At 37.9% G+C, this 22,978-nt stretch overlaps 1 protein-coding gene and 1 long non-coding RNA gene across 6 annotated transcripts in view; one reads left to right on the plus strand and one right to left on the minus strand.

Moving 5' to 3' along the window:
• WDR75 (WD repeat domain 75) overlaps nt 1–8,397 on the minus strand; it is a 34,496-nt gene extending 26,099 nt beyond the window's left edge. For all 4 annotated transcript variants that reach the window (XM_081579381.1, XM_081579382.1, XM_081579383.1 and 1 more), the window contains exons 1-4: nt 8,298–8,397; nt 2,598–2,727; nt 1,764–1,829; nt 146–236 (exon numbers count right to left, since the gene is read on the minus strand). In XM_081579381.1, the coding sequence (XP_081435507.1) occupies nt 146–236; nt 1,764–1,829; nt 2,598–2,727; nt 8,298–8,383 (373 nt within the window). In that variant the 5' untranslated portion in view covers nt 8,384–8,397. The remainder of the gene's footprint in view (nt 1–145; nt 237–1,763; nt 1,830–2,597; nt 2,728–8,297) is intronic.
• Nucleotides 8,398–9,763: 1,366 nt separating this feature from the next.
• On the plus strand, nt 9,764–22,719 carry LOC145541838 (uncharacterized). Of its 2 annotated transcripts, none has more exons than XR_014079338.1 (3): nt 9,764–10,139; nt 17,433–17,567; nt 21,302–22,719. It is a non-coding gene; the product is annotated as an uncharacterized LOC145541838 (long non-coding RNA). The 2 variants fall into 2 exon arrangements; XR_014079339.1 differs by lacking the exon at nt 9,764–10,139 and adding an exon at nt 15,003–16,399.
• The last annotated feature ends 259 nt before the right edge of the window (nt 22,720–22,978 follow it).

Consider the following 22,978-nt stretch of genomic DNA (forward strand, 5'->3'; position numbering starts at 1 on the left):
GCAATAATGATGAAACCAATTTAAACACCAGCTCCAAAAACTGTTGACGACTTCAGACTAAAATGAAAATGTTAAATTTGAGACACTGTAAAAGAAAAAAAAAAAAGCCACTCAAAGCTATAAAATCAAAATAAATTTACTATACCTGGTTTTTCTTTATTTATCGTAACAAAGACAGAATCCTCAGCACAGGAAAGAGTAAAGAGGGCATGAACTTCACATCCAACTCTGAAGGTCTGAAAGATAAAGAGCACCATATTATTTATTCTGTCCACCTCCTGCAAAAGTTTCATAACAGGAGGGATTTTTTTAATCCATTTTGCTCACTGCTATATTGCCAACATCAGAAGAGAACTTGGCCTAGGGAGACACTCAGTATGTATTTACTGAATAACCTTTTAAGTGACTATCTCTAGATCTACCTGGTTCTTTTCAATGGGGGCATAGTATTCTATTGAATGAATATCCAATTTAAACTCAAGATTAAATTTAATTTTTTTCTACCATGAACAATGTTTAATGTTTTAAGAACCATATGTACCTGCTGTTATTTCAATAAGAGACTCCTAAAGGTGAGATTGCTGGAGCAAAGGGACTCGTTTTCAGTTTCACATACTGACTATATACAAAAATGTCTATTTCTCTATATTTTATCACTATATATTTTCAATTTGTAATTTGTCTAAACTGACAGGGAAAAATGCTGTAATATTCCCTAATTTACATTTAACTATCAACAAGGTTAAGAACCTTTTCACATTTATTGGCTATTTCTTTTTAGTGTGTTACATCAGTTCAGTTCAGTCGCTCAGTCGTGTCTGACTCTTTGCGATCCCATGAACCGTAGCACGCCAGGCCTCCCTGTCCATCACCAACTCCTGGAGTTCACCCAAACCCATGTCCATCGAGTCAGTGATGCCATCCAGCCATCTCATCCTCTGTCATCCCCTTCTCCTCCTGCCCTCAATCTTTCCCAGCATCAGGGTCTTTTCAAATGAGTCAGTTCTTCGCATGAGGTGGCCAAAGTACTGGAGTTTCAGCTTCAACACCAGTCCTTCCAATGAACACCCAGGACAGATCTCCTTTAGGATGGACTGGTTGGATCTCCTTGCAGTCCAAGGGACTCTCAAGAGTCTTCTCGAACAACACAGTTCAAAAGCATCAATTCTGTGCACAGCTTTCTTTATAGTCCAACTCTCACATCCACACACGACCACTGGAAAAACCATAGCCTTGACTAGACGGACCTTTGTCGGCAAAGTAATGTCTCTGCTTTTTAATATGCTGTCTAGGTTGGTCATAATTTTCCTTCCAAGGAGTAAGCATCTTTTAATTTCATGGCTACAATCACCATCTGCAGTGATTTTGGAGTCCAGAAAAATAAAATCAGCCACCGTTTCCCCATCTATTTGCCATGAAGCGATGGGACCAGATGACATGATCTTAGTTTTCTGAATGTTGACACAGTCCTGCTCTATACCAACTTTTTTTTCTCGTGGGGTCACTAGTTTTTCCTTATTGCTTTTTGGTAATTTTGTGTATCACTGATAGTATCTCTTGTAAATATGTTCTTTCACTGCTCATTTTTTGGTTAAAAAAGTTTAAAATTTTATATAGTCAAATTTATCTTTTAAGATGAGTGAATTTCATGACATTGTAGGAAGGCTATCTAAAAGATGAGACCTTAGGGAAGTAACAAAATACATCTGTCTTATGTTGCTGTTCCTCTTCACATAATGAAAATGGAAACTCAATCCACGTACCTTTATCAAAATGCCATCTGTATAGTCCCACAGTTTAATCGTGCCATCAAAGGAACAAGAATACAGCTAAAAGGGTAAAAATAGTACAAAACTGATTAAGAAAAAGAACTACAATAAGATTATCAAGTAACTTAAACGCTGATACGGAAGGCATTGCCTATTCATTAATCCATTATTAGCTTTAAAGACGTGAAGTCATTTATACTGTTTTTGCAAAATAAAAAATCTTATCACAGCTCTCTGTGGAAATGAGACCTATCAAATTTTAATTAAAAGAAGGAAAAAAGTCAACCCTCTACCTTCAAGAGGGAGATGATAAGGTACTGAGTAATAAAAAACCCTTGAGAGCTTATGACTATTATCGCAGAGCCCAGTTCTTTAACAGCAGAACTACTTTTATCTTGCACGGGTATCAAAGGAATGTAGGGTGTAACAGTCAATTTCTACACTTATCTCATTGCAGACCTGTAACCAACAGTCTGTGGACCAAACTTTGGTAACACAAGAATGCCTTAGTAACATGTTTTTATTTCTGTTTCAGTGGACTGAGTTTTACTAAGGTTACACTGAACTTCTGTGTGTGCTATTATTGTGAAAACAATTTACAAGAAAGATGGTGGAGAAGGACATGGAACTCATCTCATAAACAATGTAGTTCTAGGCTGTGACCCTACTTTAATAATTAAAAATTAGTGAAAAATATCCTAAATCAGAAAATCAAAATAGATTATTTCCTTGATTGTCATCTAGAAAGCTTCTCAGCCAAATCAATTTAAATTATTCTGGCAACAGTAACGCCAATATTAAAATACTCAATTGTGAATTGTTTAACACCTGTAGATGGTTGTTGGGATTGAGCTGGATTCCAGTCACCAGATTTCTGTGCCCTTGCAATATATGCACACATTCTTCTGTAGCTGTGCTATAAACTTTAATAAAGTCTCCAGAGACACAGAAGATATACCTGGAAATAAGAGAGAAAAACAAGATTCACATTCTCCACACAGTATAATCTATTGTCCATGAAAAATTAAAACATGCAATGGAGATTTCATTCAAAATAAAAGTCCAAGAACTGTATACTCAAATTGTGCTGCTCACACCTATCTAAGACCATTTAGTTCATTAACTCTCAAAAGTAGATCAACGATGCCAAAATCACATCTTTGACGTATGCCAGGGGCAGAGGCTATATGGAATCATCCTGCAAAAACGGCTGACCTAACCAAGTTGCCTGCTCACTAACGGATGCAGAGACTGTCATGCGCTATCAGTTACTATTCTGTGGTGGTGTGGCTAACAGCAGTCTTTCCTTGTCCTCCAATACTTCATCACTCATTGCAGACACCAGTTTACAAGTACGAAGTCAAAGATTCTCTCTACTCAGTGAGGTCTCTCATATAGCAAAGTATAAAGACTTTATGGCAGTTCTTTTTCTTACTGCCAAAATCCTGATTTTGCCTTTGTTTTTCTAGATTTGTGACTTTCTTCCATATAGCAGAGGCTACTAAATTATTAATTGTGCTTAATCTGGGGTAATATTTGACTTTTTTTCATAGTAGGTATAACCATAAGACAAAGCTTAGAACTGCAAATATTCTAGTATCTATCAAATAGAAGATGTCTGTTCTGTGCCTATTAGATCTAACACTGTACACGTCTAACATGGTGCTTCCTCATATACTATAGAAGGTAAAAACCACAGAATCCTTAGACTGGACCTCTCTCTACCCTGTGATCCCAAATCATCTGATCTGAGTATTTCTGAATTGTGTTGAAATTCCTCATTTATCTAAATATCCATCTCCCTTACGTAGCCATAAACTCCTGTAGGGCAGAGGCCTTACTTATATTTGATTTCCAATGTCCAATCCAGTCTGTCAAACAGAACTTGCCCAATCTTCAAAGGTTTTATAAACTATTTAGATAAAAATGAACCAGTGAAAGAATTATTACCAAGTAATCAAAGGGTAAATCTTCTATGCTGACTAGGGCTACTACTACCCTATTTTATCATTTCTAAGACACTTGAGTTTTCACACATACATCTCTGAAATCAAGATGGCTCTTACAAGTGCTGTGACCAGGGGACACAGTTGTGTTCAACTGTTTAATAACATCAACGAAGAACAAGCAATGAAGCAACCGAGGTCTATGGCTGCCCCTTCTGGCTGGTTCCTCCTCTCCATTCCCTTGAGCACCCAGGTTCTCACCATCTTCAGCCCAGACCACCCTTTTAAGGGCTCCCTTCAGTGTCCAGGTGTGGCCCTTCAATTCACTTTTCTTAGTCATACCAGACTAATTTTTACAAACTTGACCATATTACTTTCTTAAATAAAGACTAAAAGTTTTTTCACTGCTTTCAGAATATGATCCAAATTCCTAAGTTTGACTCCAATCTGACTAGAACTTTTTCACTTGAACAGTAGGCCAAGCGGTTCAAAATTCCAACAAACTGCCCAATCGCCCCCCACCCCCATCAGCATCAACAGGTCCTTTAGGCAGTATTTCCTTGAGATGATGGTGGGTGAGAGGGTACTGAAAACACACTTTAGCTGATTTTGATACTCTTCGCTAGAGGAAAGTCATTTCCTCTCTCCTTGCTCCTCAGCAGAGAATAAAGGGTTTAACTGTCAATATTTGAATACAATCCCCTACAGGAAACAGTCCATGCTTTTGCACATTTTGCTATCCATGGAGAATGAGAACATTTTCTATGTCTTTACCATTCAGCTCAGGTGTCTTTCTACTGGAAACCTTCCCTCATTTTGTTCCAATCAGTGCCTGTCTTAACCTGCTTCTACAGGGTGTGGGGCTCAGCTCTACTCCAGCATTTTCCACACAGTGTTATGAGACCTTCTCTACCAGACTATGAGCTCCTTGAGGGGAGAAATTGTGTTTACTTATTACAAAAATTAATGGAAGTAGTGTAGTAGAAAAGAATGCATTTTAAAGAAGTCAAACCCAGATGGGTTCGAATGTCAGCTTTTATCCATGTATAGGCTGCATGATGTTGGAGAACTTACTTAATCTCTCTAAACCTCACTGTTCTCTACTCACGGGGTTATTATAAGGATTACTATAAGGGCACAGTGAAACAATGTGTGCAAGTACAAGCTTTGCACAGACAGCTAACACTCAATAAATACTTCTGTAAAACGAGGATAACAATACCTAAACCATGCAGATAGGAACGCACATAAAGCACCACCACAGTGCCTGTCACAGAGGACTCAAGTCATCTTTGTTGATAAAGTGTTGAAGAAATTAATGATGTTTTCCAGCAGGAAACAGGATTTGTATGAGGTTCTGAAGAATGTATGATTTAAGGGTGGGAAAAGAAAAATGATGCTACTAAAATTCCACGATTCTGTTGTTTCATTTACTATTTCAGCTTTTTTGATAAACTCTTTGAAGCAGAATACAACATTTCCTTATTCCTCTTTGTACAAGTTAGCCAACTCCTTGTAGTAGCTTTTAGATAATATTCAAGTCCTCAGTGATTTCATTATAACCCTGTTAATTTGCTAGAAAACTGGCTTTAATTACTAGCTTATATATATATACATGAAAAAAAGTATCACTAAATCTTGACCAAGTTTCTATCTTGAATTTCTATCTCAACACCTGCTACATCCACATTTATTTTCAAAGTACTTTAAACTCAAGAGGCCCAGTGTGAACCCAACATCTCTTCCTTGTTAATCCTATTTGCTAAAGCACTCCAAAACTCTGTCTTTTCTCTTCACCTTCAATAGTATCTTAATTTTGGCCTAAGTCGTCTCTTGCTTGGATGCCTGCATCAGCCTTCGAAGGCCTGTTCTATAACCTGCTAGACTCTTCTCCCACCACTTCCCTTCACCCTACGCTGCAAATATACTGACCTCACAGCCATGACAACCCTCCGCCTATTCCAATTTAAGCTGTTTGCTTTGCTTCATCTCCCCGCCTTCCAATATATCACAGAAGGAGCAAACTCCTACTTGTTTTGCAAGATCCTACTGCCAAAGGGAAACTTTCTCACTGTGTAACTCCCTCTTCTATGTCAGCACTGTACCTTGAGTATGCTTTCCTACCCTCTCTCATCTCTCCACCATGTATTATACAGCCTTATACAGTTTTCAGATTCATATTCTGAAACACAATCTTCTGTTACCCTCCCCCCACCTGAGTGTACCTTATCTGCTGCTAAGTCGCTTCAGTTGTGTCTGACTCTGTGCGACCCTGTAGACGGCAGCCGACCCTGTAGACGGCAGCCCACCAGGCTCCCCCGTCCCTGGGATTCTCCAGGCAAGAACACTGGAGTGGGTTGCCATTTCCTTCTCCAATGCATGAAAGTGAAAAGTGAAAGTGAAGTCGCTCAGTTGTGTCCGACTCTTAGCGACCCCATGGACTTGCAGCCTACCAGGCTCCTCCGTCCATGGGATTTTCCAGGCGAGAGTACTGGAGTGGGTTGCCACTGCCTTCTCCAATACCTTATCTAGAGAACTAAAAAAATACACTCTCTTTGGACCAAACAACCAAGAACTGATTCTATGTTTCCTTTCTAAATTCACATCCCCCAGCTCTCTCCATACACCATTTCTACTAGCTAACTGTACCACAGTTCTCATGCTTATACTGTGCCCCCATCCCGAATGCCTTCCATCTATATGTTCTAGTCAAACTACCATCCATTTGCTATAGTTCAGTCGGTCAAGTCATATCCAGCTCTTTGCGACCCCATGGACTGCAGCAAGGCAGGCTTCCCTGTTGTTCACCATCTCCCAGAGTTTGTTCCATCCCTGTCTAGCCTCAACATCACTTCCTCATCAACCTTCTCCAGGCTTTCGGTCTGAAACACTGTTTCTTACGGGCTTCCAAAGTGACACTATGTTACTGGTTATCTTCTTTTCCTCATTAGGTTTGAAATTCTTGAAGGTAGGATCAATCCTGGAATTATCTTAGTTTTCAAAATCTCAGTTTGTTACAAACACTTAGCTGGTAAACACTTAAAAATTAACTGCATGACTGCTGCTGCTAAGTCGCTTCAGTCTGTTGGACCCTGTGCGACCCCACAGATGGCAGCCCACCAGGCTCCACCGTCCCTGGGATTTTCCAGGCAAGAACACTGCATGACTAAGGAAGTAAAAAACATTAGATCCCAATATAATGACCAAGTTGTACAAATAGTACACTGGAGGAAGAAACTGGATATAAGTCCAAAGTGGCAGAACTTTGGCAATCTCTTGAAGCCTCAGTTTCCTCCTGATTCACAAGTTGAGTATCAACAAAGCCCTTTTTATTGTAAAGACCAAAAGATCTTTTTTTTTTTTTGCCTCTAAGGAAATTTATAGAAATTTAAGTCATGCATGCATTCAATAACCATTGCCATACACCCATAAGATATGGTGGCAATACAAACTTCCATAAGATACTCTCTCTGCTTTTCCAAGACAGAAAGGGTGTTTGGTAAGTGTCTATTCCTGGGTGACTTGGAAACCTTCTTTTTATATTGTGTCATTTCTAGATGATGTTCACAATATAGCAATGATGGTAAGAGCTGACACATATTGAGCCATTCAACGACAAGCATTGTTTGACATACTCTATATATACTTTGGCCACCTGATGTGAAGAGCCATTGGAAAAGACCCTAATGCTGGGCAAGATTGAGGGCAGGAGGAGAGGCGGGGTGACAGTGGATGAGATGGCTGGATGGCATCATCAACTCAAACGACATGAGTTTGAGCAAATTCCAGGAGACAGTGAAAGACAGGAAAGCCTTGGTGTGCTGCAGTCCATGGGGCCGCAAAGAGTCGGACACGAGTGATGGACTGAACAATATGTATTAAGGCATTTAATCCTCTTAACAACCGTATGAAATGAACTACTAAATAGTATTCCCGTTTATAGATGAGGCAACTGAGGCAAAGAGTAAGAACCTCGCGAAGGGCACACAATAGATGAACTGGGCTTAGTTACGCTTCCAGCTGGACTGACCTCCTGAGCAAGGGCATCAGGGCTTATGCATGTATTTATCTCACACAGAATCTAATATCAGTTTTTACGCAGAGCTCCAAAAAGGCTGCCAAAACTCATTTTTTAGGTGATAGGGAAGTGCAAAGAAATCGGAACCTGCAATCGTTCAGTAACCTAAGTCACGATTCGGTCCGAAAGAAGTCACGATTCGGTCCGAAAGGCTGTTTACTCGTGGTTTTCCGAGAGCGGCGTACACATCTGTGCCTGAACCATTTTCCAGCCTCTCCAATGCCGAGCCGATTCTAGACACAAGGGTCAGCCCGGGGGCCCCCTCAACCTATCCGCAGGTCCGGGAAGGCGGGAAGCGAGCGCGCCCCATCCCGCGGTGCCTCTGGATTAAGGGGTTTCTGATTCCTCTTCCAGCACACGGACACCTGCTCCCTCTCGCGCGCGCCCCTTCCCCGAGCCGGAAGCGCCGGCTGGCCTGTCCAGATGTGCCCGGCAGTTCTCGCCCCCCACCACCCAGGGACTCACGCCCCTCAGCCGGGCCGGCAATTACCCACGGCCTCATACTTAGAATCCGCAGAGAACACCGCTCTCCTGAAGTTCAACTCGCTGCCGCCACAACGAACCACGCGGACTCCGGATTCCTCCACCATCTTCGCGCACGCGCAAGGACTCTCTATCGCTAGTCCCGCCCAGAGCTTCCTCAACGGAAGCCGGTTGGTGGGGAGTTTGTCCCGGCCCAGAGGCCGCCACGCGGGGGCGTTCTAGGACTCAGTCTCTATGGTAGGTGTCTGTGGTAAGACCCAGCGCCTGAGCGGCCATCTTTGGCTTGGGCAATGTCAAATTAGGACACGTGTAAAAGGTACCAGAGAAACAGAGACATATACACGATGTATTTATAGTAGATTCCTCTAAACTCTTGTTTATTATAGATACATTTCTCTCCTGCCTTGTTAGCCCGACTCTATAGTTTCTTCCGCCAGAAGGGAAAGGAGGCCCAAAGTGTCAAGTGACCTGCAGTCTCTCCCCAAACCCCTCCAATCTTCGCCTTTCTCTTACCTCTGATTTGGGCGCTGCAAGATGACGCCAGCGTTTCGAGCCAACGACTTGCTCGGTCGCGCAAATTGAGTTCTTGGGTGGAAAGGTAGCGTTCTATATTTTGCACAGCTGTTAGGACCTCTCGTTAGTCGTCCTGTAGTCGTGTTCCTCTGAGCATACGTTCCTGCAGAACCCTCATAGCTCCAAGAGCCTGGCTTTTTCGTTTGGACACCTGGCTCCTACTCCATCTCTCCCACGTTCATTGGATCTTCTCGGCTCTACCCTGGCTACGGGCTTTAGCCTGTCCCCTGGTTGCTGCTGTTTCGCGCGCGTTTCTGTGGTTTTAGCTTCCCCAGTAGTCAACCGAATCCCTGAACTCTGAGAATGTTTATGCCTCCATCCCCATTCCCTTTTGTAAGCTTATATGTTACATATTCGTGGTCCCTATATATTAGGGGGTGCTTCTCTTCATTCATTCATTGTTTCATTCATTCAATAAACATTTACGAATCTCCTCTGTAACTCTCTTAAGTGTAAAGAGCCACGGACACCTTAACTATAACAGGAACAGGAACAGTAACTGCCTTGATTGTGTAGAAAATTACCACATCCTTCCAGTCTTTCTGGAGGCAAATAATTACTGAGAGCCTTCAAACGTGAGACACAATTCAAGACAGATGTAATCCCTGCCCTGTTACATTATATGGGAGAAAGACAAAAAGGTTTAACAAACGAAAAGATCACAGATTGTATACTGAAGAAAATAACATAGGAATATAAGAGAGAGAATAGTTTTCTCTGAGGAGGTTTAGACTTGACCTGATGAATATGTGTTAAGGTTGTGTAGTTTAAAAGGTAATATTTTAACAATTCAATGGTAATACAAATTTGGTATAAAATCAGTGCAGAAATAGAATGGTTCCTGTTGATCCTCTCTTCACATGGACATCACCAGATGGTCAACACCGAAATCAGATTGATTATATTCTTTGCAGCCAAAGATGGAGAAGCTTTAAACAGTTGGCAAAATCAAGACCGGGAGCTGACTTTGGCTCAGATCATGAACTCCTTATTGACAAATTCAGACTTAAATTGAAGAAAGTAGGGAAAACCACTAGACCATTCAGGTATGACCTAAATCAAATCCTTTATAATTATACAGGGCCATGCTCAGTAAATCTTTAATCCATTTTTCTGTTGATGGCTGGAGCTGTGTTCCCTTCCCGCTACGTACCTGGGGCAAACTATGGTGGAGATAATGAAGATAATGGCGACCTCCTTCAAAAAATCCCTTGCATGCGCTGCTACACTCAGTGCCCCCAACCCTGCAGCAGGCCACCACCGACCTACGCCTCCACTGGACACTCACAGGCAAGTCTGGGTCAGTCTCTTGTGGGGTCACTGCTCCTTTCTCCTGGGTCCTGGTGCACAAGGTTCTGTTTGTGCCCTCCAAGAGTTTGCTTCCCAGTCCTGTGTAAGGTCTGGCAGCTCTATAGTGGGGTTAATGGTGACTTCCTCCAAGAAGGCTTATGCCATACCCAAGTCTGCTGCACCCAGAGCCCCTCTTCCTGTAGCAGACCACTGCTGACCCGTACCTCCACAGGAGACGCTCAAACACAATTCTGTGTCCGTCTCTCTGGGGTCCCTGGGTCCTGGTGCACACGAGGTTTGTTTGAGCCCGCCGCTTGCTCTGGCACTGTGCAGCCGGCAATGAAGGACTGACATGAATTGTCCTAACTTTTTTTAATCTATCTTGTTTTTCTTGCTTTTATGAACCTCACTGTGGGTATGGTCCTCCTAGCATTCCAGATGATTCTAGATCTGTACCTTTTCTTATGTTGCTTCTATCCAAAATACCTTCTTATTTTCATTCTAAAAACAGAAATCCTTTTCAAGAGTTTTAAACCTTCTCAGTTCTCTTCTATGAATATTCTCATTTATCTTCATACTTTCTAATCTGAGCAGGTAAACTTTTATTTATGGCTTATTGCAATTTAATTGTATAGTAGCTTGAGTTGTCTCAAGTTAATACTTGACTTGTCTGTGTTTTGGTGTTAACAGATGTATGATCTTAGAGGTCAAGACAGTATATTTTCCTTTTGGATATCATAATGCAGTATTTCCTGCATTGTGGGTTCCTAATTACCATTTATTGGTTGATGATTTATTAGTATGTAAATTATCTTGGAACCAACCTTATATTCCTAAGGTATTTAATATTATTTGCATAACAGAGATCTGAGCTGATGGTGACTTCAGAACTAGGTATGAAAATTGATTTTTAAAAAATGACTTCAAAAATACAAATATACCACATGGTGGCACCAAAGACACATCATTATTTTTGCAGACTTTGTATTTTACTTCTGTCTACCAGAAATTACAATTACCCTATTAGCACATATAAAAATATTTTTAATATCTAGCTGATATTTAAGCTCAATAGAGTGTTATGGGATGAGCATTTCTTAGTATAGAAACATTCAAAAAGATCTTTGTATCTTGTATTTATTTACAAAAGATGTCTTTAAGTTCTAGAACTCTTCTATACTGTTTTGAAATCAGATTTCTCTTCCTTCACCATCTTATCCCTCTTTACCCTAAAATTTTATGAGCATTAGAGGCTGTTCTTTGACATTTGGGTTTTGGGGTGGGGGTCATTGGTGGCTCACAGGATATTATATTCTGTAGAATGTGGACCTATACAAATTCCAGCTGTTGATGGTACATGCAGTTCTTTTGCAGACAGGCTTCTTAGGCATGTTGCCTAAGTTTAATTTCCATGTGTAAAGTCATACTTAAAGTATGTAAACTGAAACAGATGTTAGTACTCTGAGAATGCATTTGGTACACGGAAGAACAGTTCCCTAGCCTCTCATTCCACCCCCCCACTTTATTTTGAAATCCCTTTTGAACAGAAAAGGGCATCTGGAGAGCCATCTAGTGTCTTTGACCCCATTAGTGAGTAGCAGTTTATTGCTGGGAAACTGTGGCACCAAATAAATGTTGGATTTTGCTTTAAACTCCTTCCATGAAAACCATATGATTTCCTCTCCTTCTCTGTAAGTTTTGCTTATTCTTTACTTAGAAAGATATTCACTAATAATACAAGTTTTCTTAAACCCAAACTGAATCTTACTGCATTATCATTTAGTAATAACTCAGAACTTTTATTTTCCTAAAGGTTGGCAGTATTAAAGGCAGATTTTTGTGTAACACCTATGTACCTTTTCATTGCTGTGGTATTTAAGTATTTAAAAGTACTCTAATATCTGGTTTATGTTGATGATTGCTTATAGAGTTCTAGCCACACAGAATCTGTGCTTCTAATTGTTTTCCCCCAAAGGGTAGTTATTAGTTATTAAATGCTTTTTTTTTTGTTTGTAATTTATTTCTTCTTCCCCCACTCCCATTTCTCTTTTCAAAGATAATTGTTAAGGGCCTACCTCAGGTTTGTGTGTGTGTGTGTTAGTCACTTAGTCATGTCGGACTCTTTGCAACCCCGTGGACTGTAACCCACCAGGCTCCTCTGTCTATGGGATTCTCTAGGCAAGATTACTGGAATGGATGAAGAGAGAGATGGGAGGGAGGTTCAAAGGGAGGGGATATATGTATACCTATGGCTGATTTATGTTGAGCTTTGACAGAAAACAACAAAATTCTGTAAAGCAATTATTCGTCAATAAAAAAACAAACTAAAAAAAAAAAAATGCTGGAGTGGTTTGCTATTTCCTTCTCCGTGGGACCTTTCCAACCCAGGGATAGAACCTGGGTCTCCTGCATTGCAGGTGGATTATTTACAACTGAGGTACCAGGGAAGCACCCTGGGAGGCTTAAACAGGATTAAGACAGATCCTTTTCTTAAGGAACATTCAATATAACAGGAAAGAAGCACAGATTAGTGGTGCTGGGAAAAGTGGTCATCTATGTGTAAAAGAATTAAACTAGGATACTTTCTAATACCGTACACAAAAATAAACTGAAAATGGATTAAAAACCTAAACATAAGACCAGAAACTATAAAACTCTTAGAGGAAAACACAGGCAGAACACTCTCCGACATAAATCACAGCAGGATGCTCTATGACCCACCTCCCAGAGTAGTGGAAATAAAAGCAAAAATAAACAAATGGGACCTAATTAAACTTGAAAGCTTTTGCACAACAAAGGAAACTATAAGGTGAGAAGACAGCTCTCAGAATGGGAGAAAATAATAGCAACAAAACAACTAACAATTAATCTCCAAAATATACAAGTGGCTTATGCAGCTCAATACCAGAAAAATGAACACACCAATCAAAATGTGGGCAAAAGAACTAAACAGACATTTCTCCAAAGAAGACATACAGATCGCTAATAAACACATGAAAAGATGCTCAGGATCACTCATTATTAGAGAAATGCAAATCAAAATCACAACGAGATGTCATTTCACACCAGTCAGAATGGCCATTCATCAAAAAGTCTACAAACAATAAATGCTGCAGATGGTGTGGAGGGAAGGGAACCCTCTTATACTGTTGGTGGGAATGCAAACTTGTACAGCCACTATGGAGAACAGTGTGGAGATTCCTTAGAAAACTGGGAATAGAACTGCCATACGACCCAGCAATCCCACTGCTGGGCATACACCCCAAGGAAACCAAAACTGAGACACATGTACCCCAACGTTCATTGCAGTACTATTTACAGTAGCTAGGACGTGGAAGCAACCTAGATGTCCATTGACAGATGAATGGATAAGGAAGTCATGGTACATATACACAATGGAATATTACTCAGCTATAAAAAAAAGTGCATTTGAGTCAGTTCTAATGAGGTGGATGAAACTGGAGCCTATAATACCAAGTGAAATCAGTCAGAAAGAAAGACAAATACTGTATATTAACATATATGTGGAATTTAGAAAGATGGTTCCAGCGATTCTACATGCAGGACATCAAAGGAGACACAGATGTAAGGAACAGACTTTTGGACTCCGTGGGAGAAGGCGAGGGTGGGATGATTTGGAGAATAGCATTGAAACATGTATATTACCATATGTGAACTAGATGAGTGTAAGTTTGATGCATGAAGCAGGGCACCCAAAGCCAGTGCTCTGGGACAACCCAGAGGGATATGGTTTGAAGGGAGATGGGGATGGGTCAGGATTGGGGGGGCACATGCATACCTGTGGCCAATGCATGTTGATGTATGGCGAAAACCATTACAATATTGTAAAGTAATTATCCTCTCATTAAAATAAATTAATTAATTAAAAAATTTTCTGACCACATAGAAGAGCCAAAAACATATAGGGGAAACAAAGACGACTTTATAGAGGAGATGTTATTGGAGGTAAGTGTTGAATGATAGAAGGGAATTTCTCTAGGCAGTGAAGGGTAAAGCAGATTTTTGAGGCAGCAGAATGGAATGAGCACTAGTGTGATGGGTTTGTGGACATAAGAACTCATTTGGTTTTCTTTCAGATACATGGAAGGATAGGTGGTGAGAAAGAATAGAAAGGAAAGGAGATTCCCTGGGGTTCAGTGGTTAGGACTCTGTCCTTCCACTCACTGGCAGATGCCTGGGTTTAATCCCTAGTCGGGGTACTCTATAAGCCCCATGGTATGGCCAAACAAAACAGCACCAAAATCCAAAAAAAAAGCCCCAAAGTGCCTGCACTACTTGGTGCTACCCCCTTCCCCTCACAAAAAAAGAGAATTGAAAGGAAGAGTGAGACTAGATTTATCTATACTTAAAGGTTTGGAAATATAAATGCAAAATTTTTAAAAATAAAAATTAAAGATTATAATTGTAAAATTTTGATATGTGTTTTGATTTATGAAAAGTTTTGATTCATGTTATTTTAAGGTGATAATAATATATGACTTTTTTGCATAGTAAATATTTAATAGGTTTCATAACAGCTGATGTTCTTAAAGTTAGTGAGTTACCTTCTATGTGAACCAGTAAAATACATCATTGACTAAAAATTTATGCAATTCCATGTATATTCATATATTTTTGCTTTGTTAAGTAAAATAAAAAAGCATCATTAAATTTGTCATTGTATTTAATCAAGTCCATAGATACTTAGCTTCTAGATTAAAGAGTGAAGCTTTAGTGAAAAGTGTGTATAATGTATTTGTATAATTATAATGCAGAAAAGTGTTAGTCGCTCACTTTTGTCTGACCCTTTGTGACCCCATGGACTGTAGCCTGCCAAACTCCTCTGTCCATGAAATTCTCCAGGCAAGAAAACTGGCGTGGTTGCCATACCCTTCTCCAGAGGATTTTCCCAACCCAGGGATCAAACCCCAGTATCCTGCATTGCAAGCGGATTCTTTACCATCTGAGCCACCAGGGAAGTCTATTCTTATGAAACATATGTATAATTATATTTTTGTGTTGGTAATTGATAATTTAGCCTTTATTAATGGCCAACTTAGATGGCTAAATGATAGCTGTCATGTATATTAAATGTAACAGAAATAATTCTCTGGATAGTGTTTTCCTCACAAAAACAAATTCAAAATGAATGTGGAGAAACTTATATTCAAAAAATAAATGCTATGCTATTTTTGTTGAGCTAGCTTTTAGAATCATTGAGAGGTGTTTCAGGAGCTCTGTGTTTCTTTGATACATAATGCTATTTTACTATTTCTATAAAAATAAGTTAAATTTTCCTAATTCTGGTTTTAGTATTTGTTTTATTCTCAAATATACTTCTTTTGGTCTTGCCATTATAGTCTATAGTTGCATGGAAATAAATGATGTTATTTATTGGGATGTCTGTGGATATTGGAATCTGCCTTGAAAGTATTTTATGTACACTATTTTTCTACTGGAACAGCATAAAACATACTTTTAATTTAAGAGGGAATCATTCATATTGCTCTCTTACATTTAATGCCTGATATTGAACTTACTCTTTTTTAAGCCTGAATTATAGTTCTAAAACAAATAGATTCTTAGTACTTTATTTTCCATTTTGAAGTTTCCCTCAAACTGTGGTTAGGGAGTGGACAGAAAACTATTATGACATTCTTTATGTTTTCTAGTCTGTTTGAGAGACCATAAACGGTAAAACTTCAGTAGTTTCATTTATGGAAGTCAGTTGAAAAAATAATTGCCTAATAATTTAGTCACAAATTCAGTCTTATAAAGGGGTGTTATAGAGATGGTATTTTTATTTTAATATTAAAACAATTCTATTTTCTGAGTGAAGTTAATAGTTTTTAAGGAATTAAGTTGTAGTTTTAATCTGAATTTTTCCAGTTACTTAGGGTTTCCCACTTCACCTCCCAATTAGTAGAATGTAAATCTCATTTCTAGATCTTCTAGAGAAAGAATTAAGGAGGAACTAAAGATAATTTCCTTGTTTCATTAACCCCTTGCACAATATTGTAAGATTAACAGTGCTAACTGAGCAATTAAACTTGCATTTCTGATTGACTGGCATTGAGGGAGTATTAAAAAAATCAATAAAATGTAACGTTATTTCTATAATTCTGTGAGCAGAATCTATCTTGTGTCATTTTGTGTGTAATTTTCTGTTGAAACAAAGAAATACTGGTGACTTTCAGAAAGAAGTTTTACTAAACAAGAATAAATGCCATGAAGTGAAAATTTTATAAACACAGCATCAGGTAAGAGTGGATTCATGCTGCTTTTCAAGTGAAAGACTGTAGTCATAAAAAATTAAGCTTCTGAAGTACTCAGACCATGGATATCCTCAGTTATTTCATTTTCCTTTGATTGTTTCCAACCTGGGCTTCTACAATCAAAGTCAAGAGGACCAGTTGAATAAACAATCCAGTTTATTACATCAAAACATCTGAATGAATTACAAATATTCCTGGATAACTCAGGATAATATGATCAAATGATTATGTCTGGATTTACATGGAGTACCTTTCATCCCTATATTCCACTGTGGTTCAGATCTACATGAGATCAAACGAATAGCAGAGATGGTGATTGTTTCTTGTATGGCTTCTATCTAGTGTTTAGAAAGATGATTCAAAGTAAGACCAGTGATAAAAAGATAAATTAGTGTATATCTGAATAATTTTTATTGTATTCCAATGCCTATTGATATAAAAATTCCTATTTACTTTTTGAGATGTAATTGACATGTAACATTGTGTACATTTAGAATGCACAGTATGATTGGATACATTTATATTATATTCCAATTTAAAGAATGACTATTAAGAGTTACTGTGGTCACTGAATTTTGTACTCTGGGTTTCTTTCCTTCTTAGGCTTTATATCCTTTATATCAGACCAGTATTAAGAATAGATAGCCACAGAATTTTTTAAGAACAGCTTCATTAATGTATAATAGACAAATAAAGTATATATATTTAAGGTATACAACTTGATGTTTTGATAGTCACACATGTGTTTTTGAGTCAAATTTGAATAAAATGTGCCAAGTCTATTTACATAATAATGCTATGTACTTTGTTTTGACATCACACCATTGAGAGGCAAAAAGCAAAACTGTGCACATGTCCACACACTCTAGTTTGTAATACAATAGGCAGCACATGAATGTCTGTGAGACTGAGTTAATTTTCCTTGAGTTTCAGCTTTAGCTGTTGCCTCTTATTTCAAATAAGTATTAGTATTACTTTTACTCAGATTTGTATTCACTCACCTTTATCCTTCACTCAGAAAGAACGTTGGCTTCCTCGCTTGAAATCAATCCCTTGTGCTAAATAATTGACTAGAAAATAAGCACATTTTTTACAATCCCAGACATTAGAGTGGATTTCATCTTGATCAGCAAATTGAGCACACGGTGGCCAGGTAAGCAGAACCAGTCTTGAACAGTCTTAACATACTCTACTTTCTCCATCCAAAATACTGTGTCCATCCTTAGTGAAAGATCTTTAATCTGCCATAACAGGATTTGGAGTTTATGTTGCTGTTACTAGAAAGGCAACTCTTAATATTTTTTTTCCTCCAGAAAATGAAAAACAGAACTCATTTCCTGACTATATGTCTAAAGCAAAGAAAATGGAGCCGGTCTTTGTTCAGTGCAATAGTGCTAGTAAAGAAGTGTTGCCTTGCTGCAGTATTCCTGCAAGATAATTTATTTGTTGCTTTAGAAAGAAATTCTGTTTCCTTTAGAATTATGTCTCTGGGTAGGTGATTCATAAGCAGAGGACCTGGAAGTGGATTCAGTCTCTTGAGCCTATTTGCATTCTTAATTGTACACAGCTGCTGAGTTAATGGAAGATTTTAGACTTTTCAAAAGCAGAAAAAATTCTTACCTTCTTCAGTTAAAATGTTAGATCATGGTCCATTAAACCAATACCAAGCAACATAATACCTTAGAAAACTAAGTTTTGGAGAAGGTGACTATCCCTTTCAATATATGGTGAACCTCTTTTTAGGTATTTGAATTGGCTTTTAGTACATAATGATACAGAACAGCTGTAGCTATTTTGATATAAAATATAAATAAATATAAATATTCCACTTCACCTCCTTATTCTTACACTTTTCAGGCTCAAGGCAAAGGATTTAAAAACTTTTCAGTTTCTTCTCATCATACATTTCCTACAATTATTTGCCTTTTTAACTAAATAAACCTTTATAAAGAACCTTTTACAGAGATGGAGTTTGAAAGCTGCATGATCAGTTGTGTCCAACTTTTCGACCCCATGCACTGTAGCCCATCAGGCTCATTTGAAAACTTATTTGAAGCAAAATAACCTAAAAATAATTGAAAAATATAATCATTTTCTTGACAATTTAGTGTAATCTTAAAGCATCTTCCTATAGTATAGCTATTAATAAATTTTCAAATGCATTTTCTTATGGGGAAGAACTTGGCCAGCACAGACAATACAAGTTAAGACATGTTCAATAGACATTTGGGTTGAAGCAGGCAAACCAATTATAATTCTTTTCTCTTTGGGTTTGCAGGAAGTTATCCAGTTTCTTTAACTCCAATAAATTATAGCTCCATCTTTCATGCTTTTGTGATGATTTGTCTATGGGCTCTTTGTCTGAATAATATTGAGATGTTACATCATCATTGATGAATTTCCCACACCTTAGAAACTGTGTTAACAAATTAATAGTTTTTTCTTGGCAACTTGTATTCAAATAACATCATGCACAAGTGATTTTTAATATATAAGCAATTCAGTATAAATCCAGTATAAACCAGTTTTTTCCTAGTCACATGGCTAGAGGTCAGAGTTGGATCAATCGTGTTTGATTATGGAACTTTTTCTGTACTGAAATTTTCTTCCAGTGTCTCAAGGAGTATATTTTCTTGTGATGCTTAAGGAGGGGAATGAACTTGATTTTAGACTAAGGAAAAATGCAAGGATAGTATTGTAATTTGTGGCAGGAAATAGGCACTAAAACTAATTTTTAAGATTTTAGCAATATGTGCTTTTTTGATGGCCTTGGATATTTCTAAACATAGTCACCTATTAGTAGTATCTGAGATAAAATTATTTCAACAGTGCAGTCTACCATGTCTTCATTTTATTTGTGAAATATATTGTTACCAAAAAGTACAGTATTTTAGGAGAATTCTGTCTTTTTAGAAGTATAGCTTAAAAATTACAATGAGATTGAAATTAAAATTGGCAATTTCCAACACATTATTTTTCATGGATTTTATTTGTTACATTGAACTTTATTCTTTAATTAGTAAATCATTTTTTAAAAGATATAATGTTAACACTTAGAAATATGAAAATTAATTACTTTTTGTGAATATACTTTGATCTTAGCTGAAATAAGTTATCTGCATATTTTCCCTTAATCATTGTATGATATGGTTGCAAATGCTCTAGAAAGAACTAAGCTACACATATTCATTGCTTTGAAAATAAATTAAGAATTTAAAATGATGCAACAAATTAATTTATTAGTCCAAAAAATAGTTCCTAAAGGGCCATATGTTGACTAAGTTTTGGTAGTAGTTTTAGAAGTTATCAAAAAAACCTTGGGACAGCAGAGATTTTTGACTCAAATGCACTATAGTTCTACATTAGGTTCATGCTTATGGATACTCAGATGGTTTTATATGCACTATGAGCATGAAATCATGTGCAAGTGTTTGTCTGTTTTAATTTAGCACAGTAGTATGTTACATGTCTCTGCTTTATAATTAAACAGCTTCTTTTGGGTTTCTATTTCCTGCCTATTGCCTCCCCACTGGCCAATATATAGGAGGTTCTATAGAGTGCAAAAATCTTAAGTTCTGTGACACCAAACTTTGTTAAAGGGTAATTTAATAGCAAACTAATATCCTATGTCATTTTTTTGGTGTGTGTTTCTTTTTATTCATTTCTATTCAATTAATTTGAATATTTTCTAGTTAGTAATAAATATATTGATAAAAATGGCTAATACTTATAGAGAAACTTCTTGTATGTCAGTAGATTTATTTTGCTGGATTATCTGATTTATTTCTCACAGTTAACCTATAAAATAGATACAGTTATTATCATTTTATGGGCAAGAAAACTGAGACACACAGATATTAAATAATTCATCCAAAAGTGTATACTTAGCAAATGGCAGAACCAGTATTTGTATCCAGACGGTCTGTCTCCAGAGACTTTGCTTAGGCTCTGTAATTAGGAACAAATTAAAAGGAAGTAAATATTTGATAATGAAATTAGTGTGAATCACCTGTGTTCTTAGGCACAAAACATAAACAAGAAAAGCAAGTAATTTGGCTTAAAATAAAATAGTTTGTGAAAAGAAGAACACCCAAGTTCTGCATTTCTTTTTAGAATTTCTTTTGGATAAAAAAGGCAGTACATACATGTAAATGAAAAACCATTTCATTTTGTTAAACAAAAATTGCAAATAACTATAATCCATCTAAAAACACTATTAGTACAAATACTGTATCTCTGTAGAGCTTCTCAAGTGGCTCAGTGCTATAGAATCTGCCTGCCAATATGGGAGACACGGGTTTGATCTCTGGGTTGGGAAGAAACTCTGGAGAGAAAATGGCAACCCTCTCTGGTATTCTTGCCTGGAAAATCCCATGGACAGAGGAGCCTGGTGGGCTACAGTCCATGGGGTTGCCAAGAGTCAGACACAACTGAGCACACATGTACATATCTCTTTAGATAGTCTATGTGTATATACTTTATATATTATTAACATTTTACAAATACAGAACCTTGCCATATATGTTTTATAATATGCAGTATTTTCTCAAACATTTCATTATGTCAGAACAGCTCAGACTGATATGTAAACTTGGATAACTTAGGATAATGTGGTTAACTGATTATGTTAATCTTTAACTGGAGTGCCTTTCATTACTGCATACCACTGTGGTTCTATTCTACATGAGGTCAAGATGGTGATTGTATCTTATATGGAAGATAATTAGATGAATTTTTATATCTACTATACCTCTATTAACTAATTAGATTGTTGCAATTTTATTATAGCAAAAAGTGTGATTAATTACTAAAATGATATATATCTGAAAACATCTGAAAAATGCAAAACATTTTAATATAATTAAATTGTTATAAAACTTTATGCAGATATGCAGATGACACCACCGTTATGGCAGAAAGCAAAGAGGAGCTCAAGAGCCTTTTGATGAAAGTGAAAGAGGAGAGTGAAAAAGTTGGCTTAAAATTGAGTACTCAAAAAACTAAGATCATGGCATCTGGTCCCATCACTTCATGGAAAATAGATGGAGAAACACTGGAAACAGTGACAGACTTTATTGTTTTAGGCTCCAAAATCACTGCAGTTAGATGGTTGCTGCAGCCATGAAATTAAAAGACACTTGCTCCATGGAGGACAAGCTGTGACCAGCCTAGAAGCATATTAATAAGGAGAGAAATTACTTTGCTGGCAAAGGTCCATCTAGTCAAAGCTGTGGTTTTTCCAGTAGTCATGTATGAATGTGAGAAGTGGACCATAAAAAGACTGAGTGCCAAAAACTGATGCTTTAGAACTGTGGTGTTGGAGAAGGCTCTTGAGAGTCCTTTGGAATACAAGGAGATGAAGCCAGTCCATCCTAAAGGAAATCAGTCCTGAATATTCATTGGAAGGACTGATGCTGCAGCTGCAGCTCCATTACTTTGGCCACCTGATGCAAGGAGCTGACTCATTGGAAAAGACCCTGATGCTGGGTTTCACCAAACCATTCAATATCGCGGTAATCCAAGTTCATGCCCCAACCAGTAACGCTGAAGAAGCTGAAGTTGAAAGGTTCTATGAAGACCTACAAGACCTTTTAGAAGTAACACCCAAAAGAGATGTCCTTTTCATTATAGTGGACAGGAATGCAAAAGTAGGAAGTCAGGAAACACTTGGCCTAACAGACAAATTTGGCCTTGGAGTACACAATGAAGCAGGGCAAAGGCTAATAGAGTTTTGCCAAGAGAACACACTGGTCATAACAAACACCCTCTTCCAACAACAACAAGAGAAGACTCTACACATGGACATCACCAGATGGTCAACACCGAAATCAGACTGATTATATTCTTTGCAGCCAAAGATGGAGAAGCTCTATACAGTCAGAAAAAACAAGACCGAGAGCAGACTGTGGCTCAGATCATGAACTCCTTATTGCCAAATTCAGACTTAAATTGAAGAAAGTAGGGAAAACCACTAGACGATTCAGGTATGACCTAAATCAAATCCCTTATGATTATACAATGGAAGTGACAAATAGATTTAAGGGACTAGATCTGAGAGACAGTGTGCCTGATGAACTAAGGATGGAGGTTTGTGACATTGTACAGGAGACAGGGATCAAGAACATCCTCATGGAAAAGAAATGCAAAAAAGCAAAATGGCTGTCTGAGGAGGCATTACAAATAGCTGTGAAAAGAAGAGAAGCAAAAGGCAAAGGAGAAAAGGAAAGATATTCCCATCTGAATGCAGAGTTCCAAAGAATAGCAAAGAGATAAGAAAGCCTTCCTCGGCGATCAATGCAAAGAAATAGAGGAAAACAACAGAATGGGAAAGACTAGAGATCTCTTCAAGAAAATTAGAGATACCAAGGGAACATTTCATGCAAAGATGGGCTTGATAAAGGACAGAAATGGTATGGACCTAACAGAAGCAGAAGATATTAAGAAGAGGTGGCAAGAATACACAGAAGAACTGTACAAAAAAGATCTTCACGACCCAGATAATCACGATGGTGTGATCACTCAGCTAGAGCCAGACATCCTGGAATGTGAAGTCAAGTGGGCCTT

This window comes from Giraffa tippelskirchi, chromosome 3 (assembly GCF_054371585.1).
Source record: "Giraffa tippelskirchi isolate mGirTip1 chromosome 3, T2T-mGirTip1v1.2.pri, whole genome shotgun sequence".
NCBI classification, from domain to species: Eukaryota; Metazoa; Chordata; class Mammalia; order Artiodactyla; family Giraffidae; genus Giraffa; species Giraffa tippelskirchi.